Genomic DNA, 13,667 nt, shown 5'->3' with positions numbered 1-13,667 from the left:
AGGCATAACACTAAATGTGGAATGTATATGTGTATATATAAAAACGTCTTACTACAGTCCATGTGATGCGTACAGATTAACACTGTGCTTGATCTTAGCCAAAAGGCCAAGAGCTGGTGTGTTTGCGCTCCTGAGACGGGAAAGTTATGAGGGCGTCCGCAGCTTTAGAAGAGAAGCGCTGTTTTTGATGGGGTTTAACGCCTCCCGCAGCGATTTTCGGCAGATCATGCGGGGACCTCGCCTCCTGCCTGCTGCACGCCCTGAAGCCTTCTCAGGCGGTGTTGCGGTAGCTCACCGCCCACCGCTTCCCGGCTCCCTCCGAATCCCTTTGTCCCGCCTCGCTGCCTGGCCCGTCCCGTTCCCACGGCTGCCTTTTCCTGAACGCTGCCTGTACCTCGCCGCCGGTGAGCGGCCGTGCTTCGGCCTCGCTGCTGGAGGCCGTCTCGGAGGGGCCCGGCTGTCCGCCGGCTTCCCGTCCGCCCCGGCCCCCGCCCGCGGCCGGCAGCGGGCTCGGGCCTTCCCGGCGCGGGGGCGGCGGGGCGCCCCCTGGCGGCTCCCGCGCACCACGCAGGCCCCGATGGTTGGGAGCAAGCGCGGGGCGGGGCGGCCGAGGCAGCACCCCTTGCCCCGTTGGGAGAGTCCATTGCCGGGGGGAGCCAAAAGGGGGGGGGGGGGTAGGGGGAAATCTTCCGGCCGCCGGTGCCCGGGAGCACCTAGGGGGAAGGCGTTCATCGCCCCGTCAGCCGCCTCGGCCCGCCGCTCCGGAGCGGGGCAGAAGTGTGCCTGGGGGCGCCGGAGGGTTGGTTTCTTCTCCCGCCCCCCCCCCCTTTCCCGCGCGGCTCGGTGGTGCGGTCCCGGGTCAGGTCTGAGGCGAGGCGGCGCGAGGCGCTGTCAGTGCCGCGGTGAGGTTCAGCCCAGCGCCGGTACCGGGAGCCGCCCCCGCCATGGAGCCCCATCGCTGGCTGCCCCTGGAGGCCAACCCCGACGTGAGTACCCGGCTTCGGAGGGCAGCTGCCGGGTGCGCGGGAGGGCTGCCTGCCTGGCTGGCTGGCTGGCTGCTGGCGGGAGGGAGGGAGGGAGGATGGCGGAGAGGAGAGGAGAGGAGAGGAGAGGAGAGGGCTCGGGGCCGCTCCGGCCTCAGCGTCGCGGGCTGAGGGCTGGCTGGTGGGGGCAGGGAACGGGGGAAGTCTTAGCCCGCGGATCTAACTGGGGTCCTCTGCTTTCTTTTCAGGTCACGAATCAGGTAAGCAGCTTTTGATTGAGGTAAGCTTTAGCCTCTCTGCAGCTTTAGGCCCATCTCCTTTCATTTTCATGTAGTAAAGGGTCCTGCTTCTCCAACGAGAGTAACCCCGTCCTCCCCCACGGGTGTCTGCGCTCAGTCTTCTAATATTGGACCGTACTGGAACCTCCTCTGAAACCTCCGAGTACATAGTGTCATGTAAAGATACTATATTAAGGAAAAAACAGTAAAGGAAAAGAGAATAGATGTGGTCTGGCTATTAATGTAATGTAATATCTGATGTGTTTCAAGGTGAGTTTTAACTCATGAATTAATGATTAAAACATTATTATATATTTATATGTAACCTGTGCCATTTCTGGACCTGTACATGATGGCTTTGTGCACTTGTATGGATCTGCTTACATCAGTGTTGCAGTCTTTTTCTTCTTTGGCTCACCATAAGAAATAATGTCATTTTACTGTATTTGCACTTGGCTGCTTATTCATGACAATATCTGCACGATTTGTTGTTGCTTGTTTTGTTAGCGTAGTAGCATCCACACTAGAGGAAGGAAGCTTGTTCTAGTTCACAAAACAATGTCAGCACTAATAAACTCTAGCTGAAGGGAGAACACACATATTCCAACCCTGCATCATGTTCTCGGTGATAATTTTGAGTATCTTTAACAAGCCTTAGAGGTCAGATGTTGATCCCAGCAGGCCTGTTGATAATGTTAAGGATGGTGCTTAAGCCAAAAGACTCTGAAGCTTCTAGCAGTAAGATGACATTCTTAAAACTATGCTGTTGAAACATTTTGGAAATTAGGAATTTCTATGTGTGAAGAATGTATTTTTTTGTTGTTGTTGCTGTAATATACTAACTGTGTCTGCAGGAGAGTGAAGGGTTATTTGATGGTGGATCATTTTGTACTTGGCTTTCTAGTTTCCTAGGACAAATAATTTTACAATTCTAACAGTATTGCTGCTGCAATTTCAGAAGTTTTGAATCCCAGTCCTGAGTTAAAATTAACAACCTTTCTGGGAGCATTTCTTGAATGTGTGCTATAATTTCATCGTGGTTTAGATTTTCTTTAAATTTTGAAATTCAGAGACTAAATTCCAGTTTGGAAGAAAATAAGTGTGAATAAATTACTAGTAGATTTGCAAATTCTCTAACTTCTTCTCATTTTCCAGATGTTGAGATGAGCTTATCATGCTACAAATAAAGTCCTGTCAGCTGTAAAGTAGAAATTGAGGAGGAAAAACTAGTGGCTTTTTTTTATCTGAATTATCTTGTATCACTACATGTTTATATTATACAGAGAAAATCCTAGAAGAACATTAAATGAACAATTCTAAGTGTGTTTAGAATCTGTCTCTCTTGCCCATTGGCTTTGCACTGATGATGGATGATATCTATCTATTGTGGATGATCATGGATTACAGGAGTTTATTCTGTCAAGGATTTTCTTGTTAATATTTCTGTACAGAAAAGGCCACTTCAGACCAGTTAGACTTCTTCCCTCACTATATTTTGCCAGTCTTAACTGAGCAGTAGTTGTTATTCTCCAGACTGAGAGGTGTATATTTAAAAAAAAAAAAAAAAAGGAAAAAATGGTTAGTGTTAAATATGAATACACCTTGCATTATTAGTCATTGCTCTTTTAATCTCATCAGTACAGTGGTAAACTATAACAACAGGGCTGTTAGTCACAAGTTATTCATATCCTGCTTATGTTCAAAATAACAATAATAGTAATTTGAGATTCAAATGAAGTTGCAAATGCATTTTTAGAAAATCCTGTTGAGTTAATTGCAAGGACAGACCTTTTTTTGTGGTTCTCTGTGCTGTGCTCTGTAAAATACTCTGGAATTCTTCAGGATTAAAAAAACCCAAAACAATGGTGTGCCCTTAATAGCTGTAATATATGTGTCTAGTAGTAGTTTAGTACATATATCTCTTTACATAGACATTTAGCCATGTGTTTCTTGGTAGGGTTTTTTTTTTTAATTGTATTTTATTTGTTTTACTTGAGTGTTAAACTATCCTTGGAACATACTACTTCTGTTAATGTTATTGCTAGATGTGGTAGTGAGCTCTTAAAACCAAAAAAAATTCCAGTCACCTGTAAGATGCGTGTATTCTTAACTAATAGATTGTAGTCAGAACTGTCATTATGATTTAACAAATGCTTAGTCTATTTTGGTTATTGTACCGATCATTTTATTCCCTTTTTTAATAGTAACGAGAAAGGAAATGTACTGAAGGCAGGTTCATTTGCTTTTAATATGTTCTTACCATAGTGTGTGCTCTCTAGTTTTGAAATCTAAGTTGTAAATTTGATACTCTTTCAATCTTTGTGGTAGAAATTCAGATGATAATGGAGGAGAACTGGTATTTCTCAGTTATAGGATATGTGAAATCTTTCCAAAATATCTTGAAAGCTTTTCTCTATCTGAAAGCATTCATTTTATAATACAAGTCTCGGAATTTCTAAATCCTTAGTGTATATAGGACCTCTCTTTGTGCATATGTGTTGGAATTATTTAAAGGTCAGAAACTGGCTGGTGAGGATAACAGGAATATTCTTCCTTAGCTTTAAAGATTTCCAATGGCAGTGACTCACTTGGAATACCACAGCCATGTATCTGTAGTACTGTTTTTAAGAGAGAAGTCAGAGTAGTTAAATGTACCATGCAGTGCTAATTTAATTGTTGCAATGCTTTTTTTTTTTCCCCCTCCACTTCTACAGTCTGACAGAATGAATTGTTAGTCCACCTCTGATACAGAGAGAGTTGATGATTCAGCATTTACAAATCTGCACTTTGTGTACAGTGATGACAGGGAATGGTTTCTTCTCTTTTGACCTTCAGCTGGAGGGCCTGATGTGACCAGAGCTACCCTTCTAACTGAATCTCTTATGAGACTCTCCCCACTAATGGGAGAGAGAAAGCAAGAAAATGCAAGAAAATGGGGTTTATCTGCCCACTGTTTACCAGATGGTGTTTGGCTGTGTATCTTGTTCTCAATTTCTTCTACCACCAAAAAAAAAAAAAGTCAGACTGCATACAGATTTTGGGAGTGAAAAGATCAGACACAGGCTGATTGTTCTCTATCATGATGTCGCTTCAGTCTGGCTTGCAATCCACAATTGATTCCCTAGCAAGCCTAGCTAAACAAAGAAGTATTATTGGTGGATATCTTTCTTGATCTCCCACCTTTCTTCATTCTCTCTTATCTTTCTTCATCTCACACATTCTTCCTAGATAAGGTACCATGTCAACTCATGCCTTCGTTATAGCCAGATAAGGATAGAGTAATTGACTGCATCTGATTATGAAGCTCAAGCACTGGCTTCGGGTAGTTCAGAGTTAAACTACTGAGAGTTGGCTGTGGCTTGGGTTTCTCTTGCCACATAGGGCTTACTTGCCAGTTCTCAGTTACCTTCCAGCATTATTTTCAGGTCTTTGATCCTACTTTTTTTCTTTTTTTTTTTTTTTTAAGCCATTAAGGTACTGAGAGTCAGCTACATAAAGAAATTCATTTTAGTCCATGGATGCCCTTGACAGCTGTGCCTTTAAAGTCACAGGGGCAATAAAGATCACAAAACATAGAACAAATGGCAGAAACTGGATACAGCCAGCCTTCACCCAGTTATGGAACACATTTCTAAAGGGTGTCAGGCAAATACAGAGATTAATTAAGTATCTCAAGAAAGCAAACTTTACTCTTCCTAAAAGGTCTTTCCATTTTATGAACTCTGCAACACTATCACACAGGCTTTCCCAAAAGAAAGCCCTACTGATCAAAGTAACTGAAAAGGCAGTGCCCACAATTCCTGAAGTGTGTTGGGTGGTAGTACTCATAGATGAGTTACTGTGTTGGAGTGAAATGATGTCAGATGTGAAGGAACAGAGATGTCCTTCTGAAAATGCTTAGCTAGGCTGTTTTTTTAGTTGGGGGGTGGGAGAGTGGAGTTTAACTTTTCTGTTGTAAGCAGAGTGGAAACAGTGTGTGCATGCTTGGAAAACAGCCTGTTGTTATGAGCGTAGCCTCAGAAGGTGGAAGACCAGGACTTAGTTTGTGTCTTTCTGTAAAGAGAATACCCCAGAAAGCCTTCCACAGAGCCAACAAAGGGGAAGTGTTGGGGCTGTGGCACAGCATAGCAAAGAATAAACACAAGGACAAATATGAAGGGATTGCATATGTCCACTGTGAGATCACTTGTTGAATGGCTTCCTCTAGTTTAAAATATTTCAAGCTATATAGACCTCTTATTGAGTGTAAATAGGTAGGTATGTTGCAAAAGGAAAATTGTAACTTGTTTTGGGGTTTAAAGCATTATTTATATCAACAGTTGAAAGATTGACTTAGATCTGCCTTTGTACGTTCCTCAGTAACTGAAAGCTAAGAAAATGATGTGTTTCATTCCTCTATTTGTACTTGCCACTTCTGGCTTTTTATTATGGTCTTTTTTGCTCAGTTTCTTATTTCTGTTTCAATGACAACTAAAAATTGTAACAAGGAAACCCTTACTGTCTCGAACCCTGTTTAAGTGGATGGGGTGCTACAGAGTGGAAGTGATAGTGGTTCATGTGGTAGGTTATCTTGTTGCACTGAAGATGCCGTTCCCCGCTCCAGGTTTTCCTTGATGTAAAGGACCAGTAGAATCCAATTGTTGTTTTAGTACACTGTAAAAATCCTATGTATAACAGCTTATTTGGAAGAATGGATTGATCCGGCTCATGCCCGTTATGAATAATTGTTTAGATCATAGAAACAGGTCTCTAAGTGTTTTTCACAGCATAACGTGGTGTCCTGTTTTGAACCAGTGGCTCAGTAGCTGCACCTCGGGACTCTGTTCGGAGCATTCTAAAGTTCTTCCTCACTGGGGCAGTTTCAGAGGAAGCCTGGGTCAGCTGGTTAGTCCAGCTTTCCGTGCGCTTTGCATTGCTGCCTGTGTGATGTCCTGGTTCAATATATACGGCAGTGCCTGGGCATACTGACTATTAAATTTTGAAACTGCTTGATGGATATGTTAAAAAATATATACCCCTCATTGTGAAGATCAGGAGCGCTAACTGTTAAGTAAGTGCTGCTCTTTTAGACACCCTGAAGAAACTAACACGATTGGAAGGATAAGAATTTTGTAGGTGTAAGATTTCTCACATTTTTGATGAAGTTGAAAGTGACCTCTTTTTTTTTTTTTCCTCCTTCATTGCAAATTTTGGGAAAAAAAAAAATAAATGTGACGATAAATGGGCTGTATTCCTTGAACTTTATTATGAGGTCCTGAGGTCCTGAAATACAGCGCTTGAGGATATTAAAGAATTCATAGTAAATCGTGAATTTCCCCAAGTAAGTTTATTATAATGGAGCATCTCTTGTTTGAGCAAGACCATATTCTGGCCACTCGAAGTGAAGAGTAGTTGGTAAAGAACAATAATGCACCTCATGTAAGTTACAGCCATGTATTTGCTTCTGGTATGCCTTTTGAACTGCTGTCTAGAACTAACGTTTCTCCAGCTGCTGCCATCTTGTCATGTCAGTCATTTTGATTAATGGTCTGAAAGATGCCTTCTCTAAACTGCATTGAAAAATGATCCCTTCATTTTAATTCCATAAATGTCATAATGAAAGAATTAAGAAACATATCCTTATAATGCCCAAACAATAAAATATTGTTTGGGTGCTTCCCTTATTTCCATAAAGGAATTTCACTTCTGAAACAAACAGTTTTTTGTAATATGCCTGTAGAAATTATGTACAAAGAATTGAAAACAAAATATTGTGCATTTATATTTGTAATATAGATTAGTTTAGTAAGAATTGAATACTTAAGGGGCTGAATACAACTATCTATTTGTGGATTTATATAAATTGTAATGTAAGTGTTCTGGTTTTTTTTTTTTTTCTTTTTCTTGGTGATAATTCCATCAGACATATTTTATGCAGTGTCTTACTACTTTCTAGGGAAAAAGATTAGCTTCAATTTAACTAAGTGCCAAAAATTCTTATGCTTTAATGAAAAAGTTACAAAATACTGATTGTCTTCATCAGTTTATTTAGATGTAGTCCTTCAAGTTTCCTAAAGCCATAGGCATGTTTTGTTTTTGCAGAAGAAACTCTTAACTGTGGTTTTGTTGTGATACAGCGATGCTTTAATCCACTGAGTAGAAGTACAATAAAATGTAGGCTCTGTTGGTGTCTTGGTTTGTGTTTGCAATTTGAAGAGGATTACAACAGTTGGTTCTTCCCACAAAGGCTCTTTGACTTTTGTATCTGAGTGTCTGGAAATGTTTGTGCATTTTGCCAGTTTTATGTTTTCATGGTTCCAACTTGTATACAAATACCACAGTAAAATGTGGAAAACTCAAAGTCTTGAGTATAATGCCTTAGTATTTAGAATGTGGTGTTCTTGAAATATTTGCAAATGCCATCCAACTTTAATTGCACCGAAATTTCAAAGTCCATTTTATTTCAGTGTTTGTTCTCACTTTGTTTTTACATGCAAGTGGCAAAGTGGAAAAGAGCACTTGTACTTCAGACAATATTTAAATTGTGCATGAACTACTTCAGAAATTTTCTGTTAAAATAAACTCCACCCTTACTTTTTCTTATTCCACTTACCCTTTCCACATTTCCATCAACCCCATAAATCAAATCTTCCTACTGGCTGTGTAACTGTGTTGGCAGAAGTACTATTTTAAACTGCTGAAGTCAATTCGCCTGGGTCAAGATGTTGCTAGGTTGTCTTTGTCCACTGGATTTCCATTCTACTTTTGAGGCTCTCTAACAATAAATAAATAAGCATGAACTTTTTTTTTTCTTTCCTTAATTAAGTAAATTTCATGAACCTTAAAGGTAGCCGCTGTGACTCAGAGTAGACTCATGTATTAAAGATAACCGCTCTGTGCTTCTTTCAATGCCTAACAGTTAGTAGGTTAAAGTAGTGGTATCGACAATGAAAACAGCATAGGTTATACCACACACCACATAAGTAAAGTGCCTAAATGTGCTTATTGTAATGTTTTTGCTATTAACTAACATTTAGACATACAGATTTACAGTTTGTGGTGATTTAGAATAGAATCAGGTAGGCTGGAAGGGAACTCTATAGAGTTCTGTAATCCAACCATGTTCTGTTCAAAACAGGTTGCTCAGGAACTTGTCAAGTTCTGAATTCGTCAAAGGATAGAGACTCCACAGCCTCCTGGGCAACCTGTGCTAGTGTTTGACCATGCTCATTATTTTTTAAATTTATTTTTAAATGCCTTGCTTATCAAGTTCAAATTTCCTGTGTTCCAACCTATGTCCATTGTTTCTCATTGTTCTACTGTTCACTGCTGAGATGAGTCTGTCTCCATCTTCTCTGCACTCTCCCTTAGCTAGTTGAAAACAGTAATAATCAGGTGAGAAGGAAGGGCCCTCTGGAATACTGGGGGAAAAAAGGAGAAATTCATGAGAAGTGCAGGTAAGGTATGTGTATGCGTGTAAAGTAATTTTAAAAGTGACTTTTTGTCTAATGGTTAGCTGGACCATTGAAAAACCACAACGTGTTTTTCAGGAAGGTATTTTAATACAAGAATAGAGACAACTGAAAATATGACAACAATCAGTAAAAATAAAGTTCTGAAAAAGTTAATAAACTAGATACAGACATGTGTGGAGTTTTTTGTTGTTGCTGCTGCTGTTGTTCTTCCTGAGCCCCTGTAAGACTTCTGTAATGTAGCCAAGTATTTTTTTTTTCTTTTCTAAGGTAAATGCTCGAAGACATATAAATTAAGAATAGTCAGCAATGTGATAAGCAGTGACTGAAAAAGAGTATCTAATACACTCTTGTGCGGATCTAGAGAAATATAAAGCTGTATTTTATTATGTAGTGTCAATAAGCTAAGAGATAGTAAACAGCTGGAAGTGAGTGAGCCCTCAGATATAGTGTAAAGTATCCTAACTGTTCCGTCCAGTAGGTATCTGTAGAATAAAATTGCTTAGGTAATCGCTGAATAATTGGAATGCAAAGCAGTAGAGGTCCCTCACTATTAATGACACTATCTAAAAAGCATACAGAACTGCCTGCTGTCCTAAAACAGGAATGCTTTTGTCAGTGGGGAAGGGGTTGCTTCATCGCCTGGTGCATAACTGACTCCTTTTTGTACCAGCATCCTTTGTCTAGGAAAGAGCTAGAAAAAGACTGAGGGAGAAAAAAAGGAGGTTTAATTTAGTTATTACTAAGGTATTTGGGTAACTTGCCAAAATTGAAGCTGTTGCTTGTGACATCTCTTTTCTGACCTTCCTCTGTCACATCTAATATAGATTTTTGTCCCTTTAAAGAACTTTTCCTGGTTCTTAACAAGTTGGTTTTAGTCCTACAAAATTTCTTCTCTTTGACCTTGCTAAATAGTCTTGCCTTGCTTTTAGCCATTCAGAACACAGTTGCAAAATACTACTTACCTGGCTGTGTTGTTGATCGAATTCCTTTTTCTTTCTTTGCATGTCTCCACATTAAAAATAAGCTTCATATATTTGTTTTAAGGGTTCTTCCCATCCTGCCATCTATTGTTCATCTGTTACCCATCTGTCAGTCTCTCTTACACAGGGGCTTATGCTGCCAGTTTTTGTCATGTACTCTCCAAATTTTCAGAGGGATATTTCTATGACTTTTTTCACAGGCCTGAACGAAACCTTCTTGATACACAGAGATATCTCCTTTGCCTATTTTGGGTTTCTCCTTAGGGTTTTTTTTGTTTGTTTGGTTGGTTGGTTTTTTTGATGATTCTACGATAAAGTTGTTAGGCTGCTTGTGTGTCATGTCATACTAAGCCTATGCTCTTGCTGTTCTTTGTAGTGCTGACCATCGCTTCTAGTCATAACTCTCGTTGTATACTGAAACTTACGATTTCATAGATTGTAAAGTTTCTAGGCATTATGGTAACGTGAATAATGAAAGGCACCCTACATCTGTGGAGTTCGTTACATTGAATATTTCATTCAGGAGTTTGAGTAGCTATTCTTAGGTTTAGGGAGCATTTTGTAGATTGGGGGGGGGTGTTTTGTTTTGTGTTTTTTTCCCCAGTGGTGTAGAACAGGACAGGAGAACCTAAATCACTTTATTTGTCCAATAGCTTAATGTGATCCTTCTAGCATTGCCTCTTCTGGTTGTGGGTTGTTTTTTTTTCTAGGTGAGTATTGGTTTTATTTTGTTGGGGTTTTGTACCCTTATTTCATGTAATCTTGCAAAATAAAAACTTATATTTTTTCAGTTGCATTAGTTTTCCCACAGTTCTGAATAACAGCAGTAAAGATGATGGAAAGATTAGTCATTGGCTTCATAAGAAAAGTACTAGAAGTACAAATAATATTTTAATGCACCCATACACGTACTCCCTTCCCCTTCAGATTTTTTTTTTTGTTGTTATTCACAAAGTGGTAATTATCTTCACAACCTACAGGGTTAGAATAAGAGTTCAAAATATACTGTCTTCTGTTTCATCAGCTAGTAAATACTTAACACTTTCCCTTTTCTCTATTTTCATTAAAAGATAATAATTTGGCCTTCTTCCCAATCTTGGCAAGACTTAAAGGTGGTACAGAAAGAAAAGAGCTTGGTGTATTACATAAGCAATCTTCTGAGTGAATTTTCTTATTGTACTTCAACACTACCTTGTTTTGTAAACTAGTCAAAAGGATAGGTTCTGCAAAGCCTTAATTATGACTTGTGCCCAGTCCCACAAACCTCTACATAAGGGAACAAAATTTCCTTAAGAACTTGATGAAGACACTGTATTTTCTCCCTCATTCCCCTTTTCCTCTTTGAATTTATGATCAATCCATGTTTTTCATTATTAGTAGGTAGTGTAAGAAAAAGAGAGAAATGGGGAAAACTGTTTACATGGCCTTATGAAAAGAAAATCTCCATGTTTTCCAAGGCAGCCAGAATCAAATACTGAACTCTGTGAACTTTATAGGTTATTACTGTAGATACACAGAAAGCCATATTATTTTTTTCAATATATGCTTTAAACTTTTTTCAAACTTAAATCACCTTTACTTGCCCTTGGTTTTGATGTCATGTTTTGCAGTGTAAAATGGAAAGATAATAATGCATTTAAAATGGTGAAGTGTGGGTTGGGTAGGGTTTTTTTTCGCCCCCTTAAAACACTGGCTGCAAACTACAGCTTCATTCTCTTAATAAGCTTAAGTGTATGTATATTTTCTATTGTTTTGCCCCTCTGTAGAATATATTCCTAAGTGTTACCAGTAAAAATCTTCCTTACTCTTTATAAATACTTGTTGTCCATACATTCAGACTTTGTAGAAACTGTTTCCTTTGTATCTCTAAATACTGAGAGTCAGCCCCTTGGCTATGTCTCCTGAAAGACAACCACGTTGCCTCTTGCCCAATAGAAGTTGAAAATGGTATTTGAAGAGGTCTCATGTTAAATGAAGACACTTGTATTTTGTTGTATGTTCTCGTGTTCTGTTTTAATAAAATACTCATTTGGGGTATTCTTACAGTTACATCTATGTAGGTTAGAATCTACTCAAACATGGTGTAACTTACTGAATTCTTGTGCGGATGTATAAACCTCCTCACTAGGTGGATTATGGAAAGAAGAGAGTCATTGTGGCTTTCATTTAGGCTTACCATCTTATGTGATTCTTAAACATCTTTACTGCAAATGATCAATAAATAGATTTCCTCAAATAGCGTTGGGCAGGAAGTATGATGAAGCTTTTAAAGTAATCTTTCCCCTCTAAAAAAGACAATGGACAAATTAGTCTGGTCTTCTACAGTATCACTTTTGGGAACAGTATTGGGAACCGCAGAGTTGAGTTTTGTTGAGCTGGCTAAAGAAACGCTTTAGGAGTTCATTGTTTTTTCCATTAGAGAGGGCAGAGGAATATTACTTGCTGCATGTTTTTTCAGGCATTTAAATTGCAGCTGTTTATCAGCAGACTTTGCTTATTTTAAACTTGAGAGCCCCAGGTGACTGGATAAAATTTTCCTATAGAATATGGTTTTTCCAGCAGAAATGTAGTAAGTTGTGAAATGTTAACTTTTTGGAAAATACACAGGGTTCCCACATCTTTCAGTTTTCCTCCAAAATGTATTTCTTTTACCAGTAGAAGGAGAGTTTCAGAATAGGATTTGTATATGCCACAGTGTACAGTCAGCTTTTTCTTATAATTATGGTCAGTGTGTGTACAGTAACAATAGTTTCTGAATTCAGTTAGGTTCTTCTAGACTGTGATAACACAAATATTTCAAATTGGTTTAGATCATTTATAGTTATTAATTCTGCAACTGTTGTTGCGATACGTAATTTATCTGAGTAAAAGAAGAATATCTGATTAAAAAGTGAGGACCCAATTGTAGGCTAAGGTTGTCAAAGCTTAGCAGGTGCTACAGTCTCTCTTTCCTTCTTAAGTAGCTCAGTGTTAGGTAAAAGATCCAAAATCACTCTTTGTATTGTGACATATAGCTTTAGTATAGGAAAGATGATCAGAAAGGCTTTGGCTTAGACACGGTTCAGAAGTCCTAAAGAAGCAACTGAGAATTATTTGAAGATTCATGATTATTGTCTGGCACTTAATCTTTGTCTACTTCAAAATGTGTTATTCTCATAGTTTGAAAGGGCTCTTCATGTAAAAGAACACCTTAAAAGGTACACCTACTAAAATATGTATCTTGTGTCTCTTTGCTCAAAAGGCCATCAAAGATCACAGGTTTTTTTGAGTTGCTGAAACCCAGCAGCTCCAATATAAGCACTGGTGTCAGGTGTTCTGGAGTATTCATGGAATCAAATATTATCGTAAGTTTATTCATGCATGCTCTGACCCATGATTTCTAGTTAAAGTGAATATTTGGTACTCCTCTATTTTGTGACAGAACACTTTCAAAATGGCTGAAGTGCTTTAATGCTTTAGTAAATAGTGCTGGGAGTGTTTTCACTTCCCTTTCATAAACCTATTTAAATAAATAAAACATGGGGATTTTGTGTGTCTTTGTTAGCACTACGATTTATTTAGCCTTATTTATTCTCGTTAAATTTTGGAAATTATGGGTTGTTGCAATGTATTTCATGTTGTAAATACTCTGTTATGCTTCTAAAAAGATAGGTGTATGAGTGTACTCATTTAATATTATTCTATTTTTTTCTTTTCCAGTTTCTCAAACAGCTAGGTATACATCCTGACTGGCAATTTGTAGATGTTTATGGTATGGAACCAGAACTGCTTAGCATGGTGCCAAGACCTGTCTGTGCAGTGCTACTTCTCTTTCCAATAACAGAAAAGGTAAGTGTTTATTTCACAATCAGCTAATCACTTTTGTTGTAAATGAAATGGGAATGAACAGTTTAAATCTTGTACTTGATGTCATAATAGAATCAAGATGAGACTCAAACCTTATTCAAGAGACTTCTTAATTAAGAACAACAA

General features: G+C 38.9%; 1 protein-coding gene across 3 annotated transcripts in view; it reads left to right on the top strand.

Moving 5' to 3' along the window:
• The first annotated feature begins 840 nt into the window (after positions 1 to 840).
• UCHL3 (ubiquitin C-terminal hydrolase L3) overlaps positions 841 to 13,667 on the top strand; it is a 44,723-nt gene continuing 31,896 nt past the window's right edge. For 2 of the 3 annotated variants that reach the window (XM_030036552.2, XM_030036553.2), the window contains exons 1-3: positions 844 to 986; positions 1,232 to 1,243; positions 13,395 to 13,523. In XM_030036552.2, the coding sequence (XP_029892412.1) occupies positions 945 to 986; positions 1,232 to 1,243; positions 13,395 to 13,523 (183 nt within the window). In that variant the 5' untranslated portion in view covers positions 844 to 944. Of the gene's footprint in view, positions 987 to 1,231; positions 1,264 to 13,394; positions 13,524 to 13,667 lie in introns of all 3 variants that reach the window. The other variant, XM_041128695.1, reaches the window with a different exon arrangement.

Source organism: Aquila chrysaetos, chromosome 14 (genome assembly GCF_900496995.4).
Source record: "Aquila chrysaetos chrysaetos chromosome 14, bAquChr1.4, whole genome shotgun sequence".
NCBI lineage: Eukaryota > Metazoa > Chordata > Aves > Accipitriformes > Accipitridae > Aquila > Aquila chrysaetos.
This window is presented reverse-complemented; position numbering and strand designations above follow the sequence as displayed.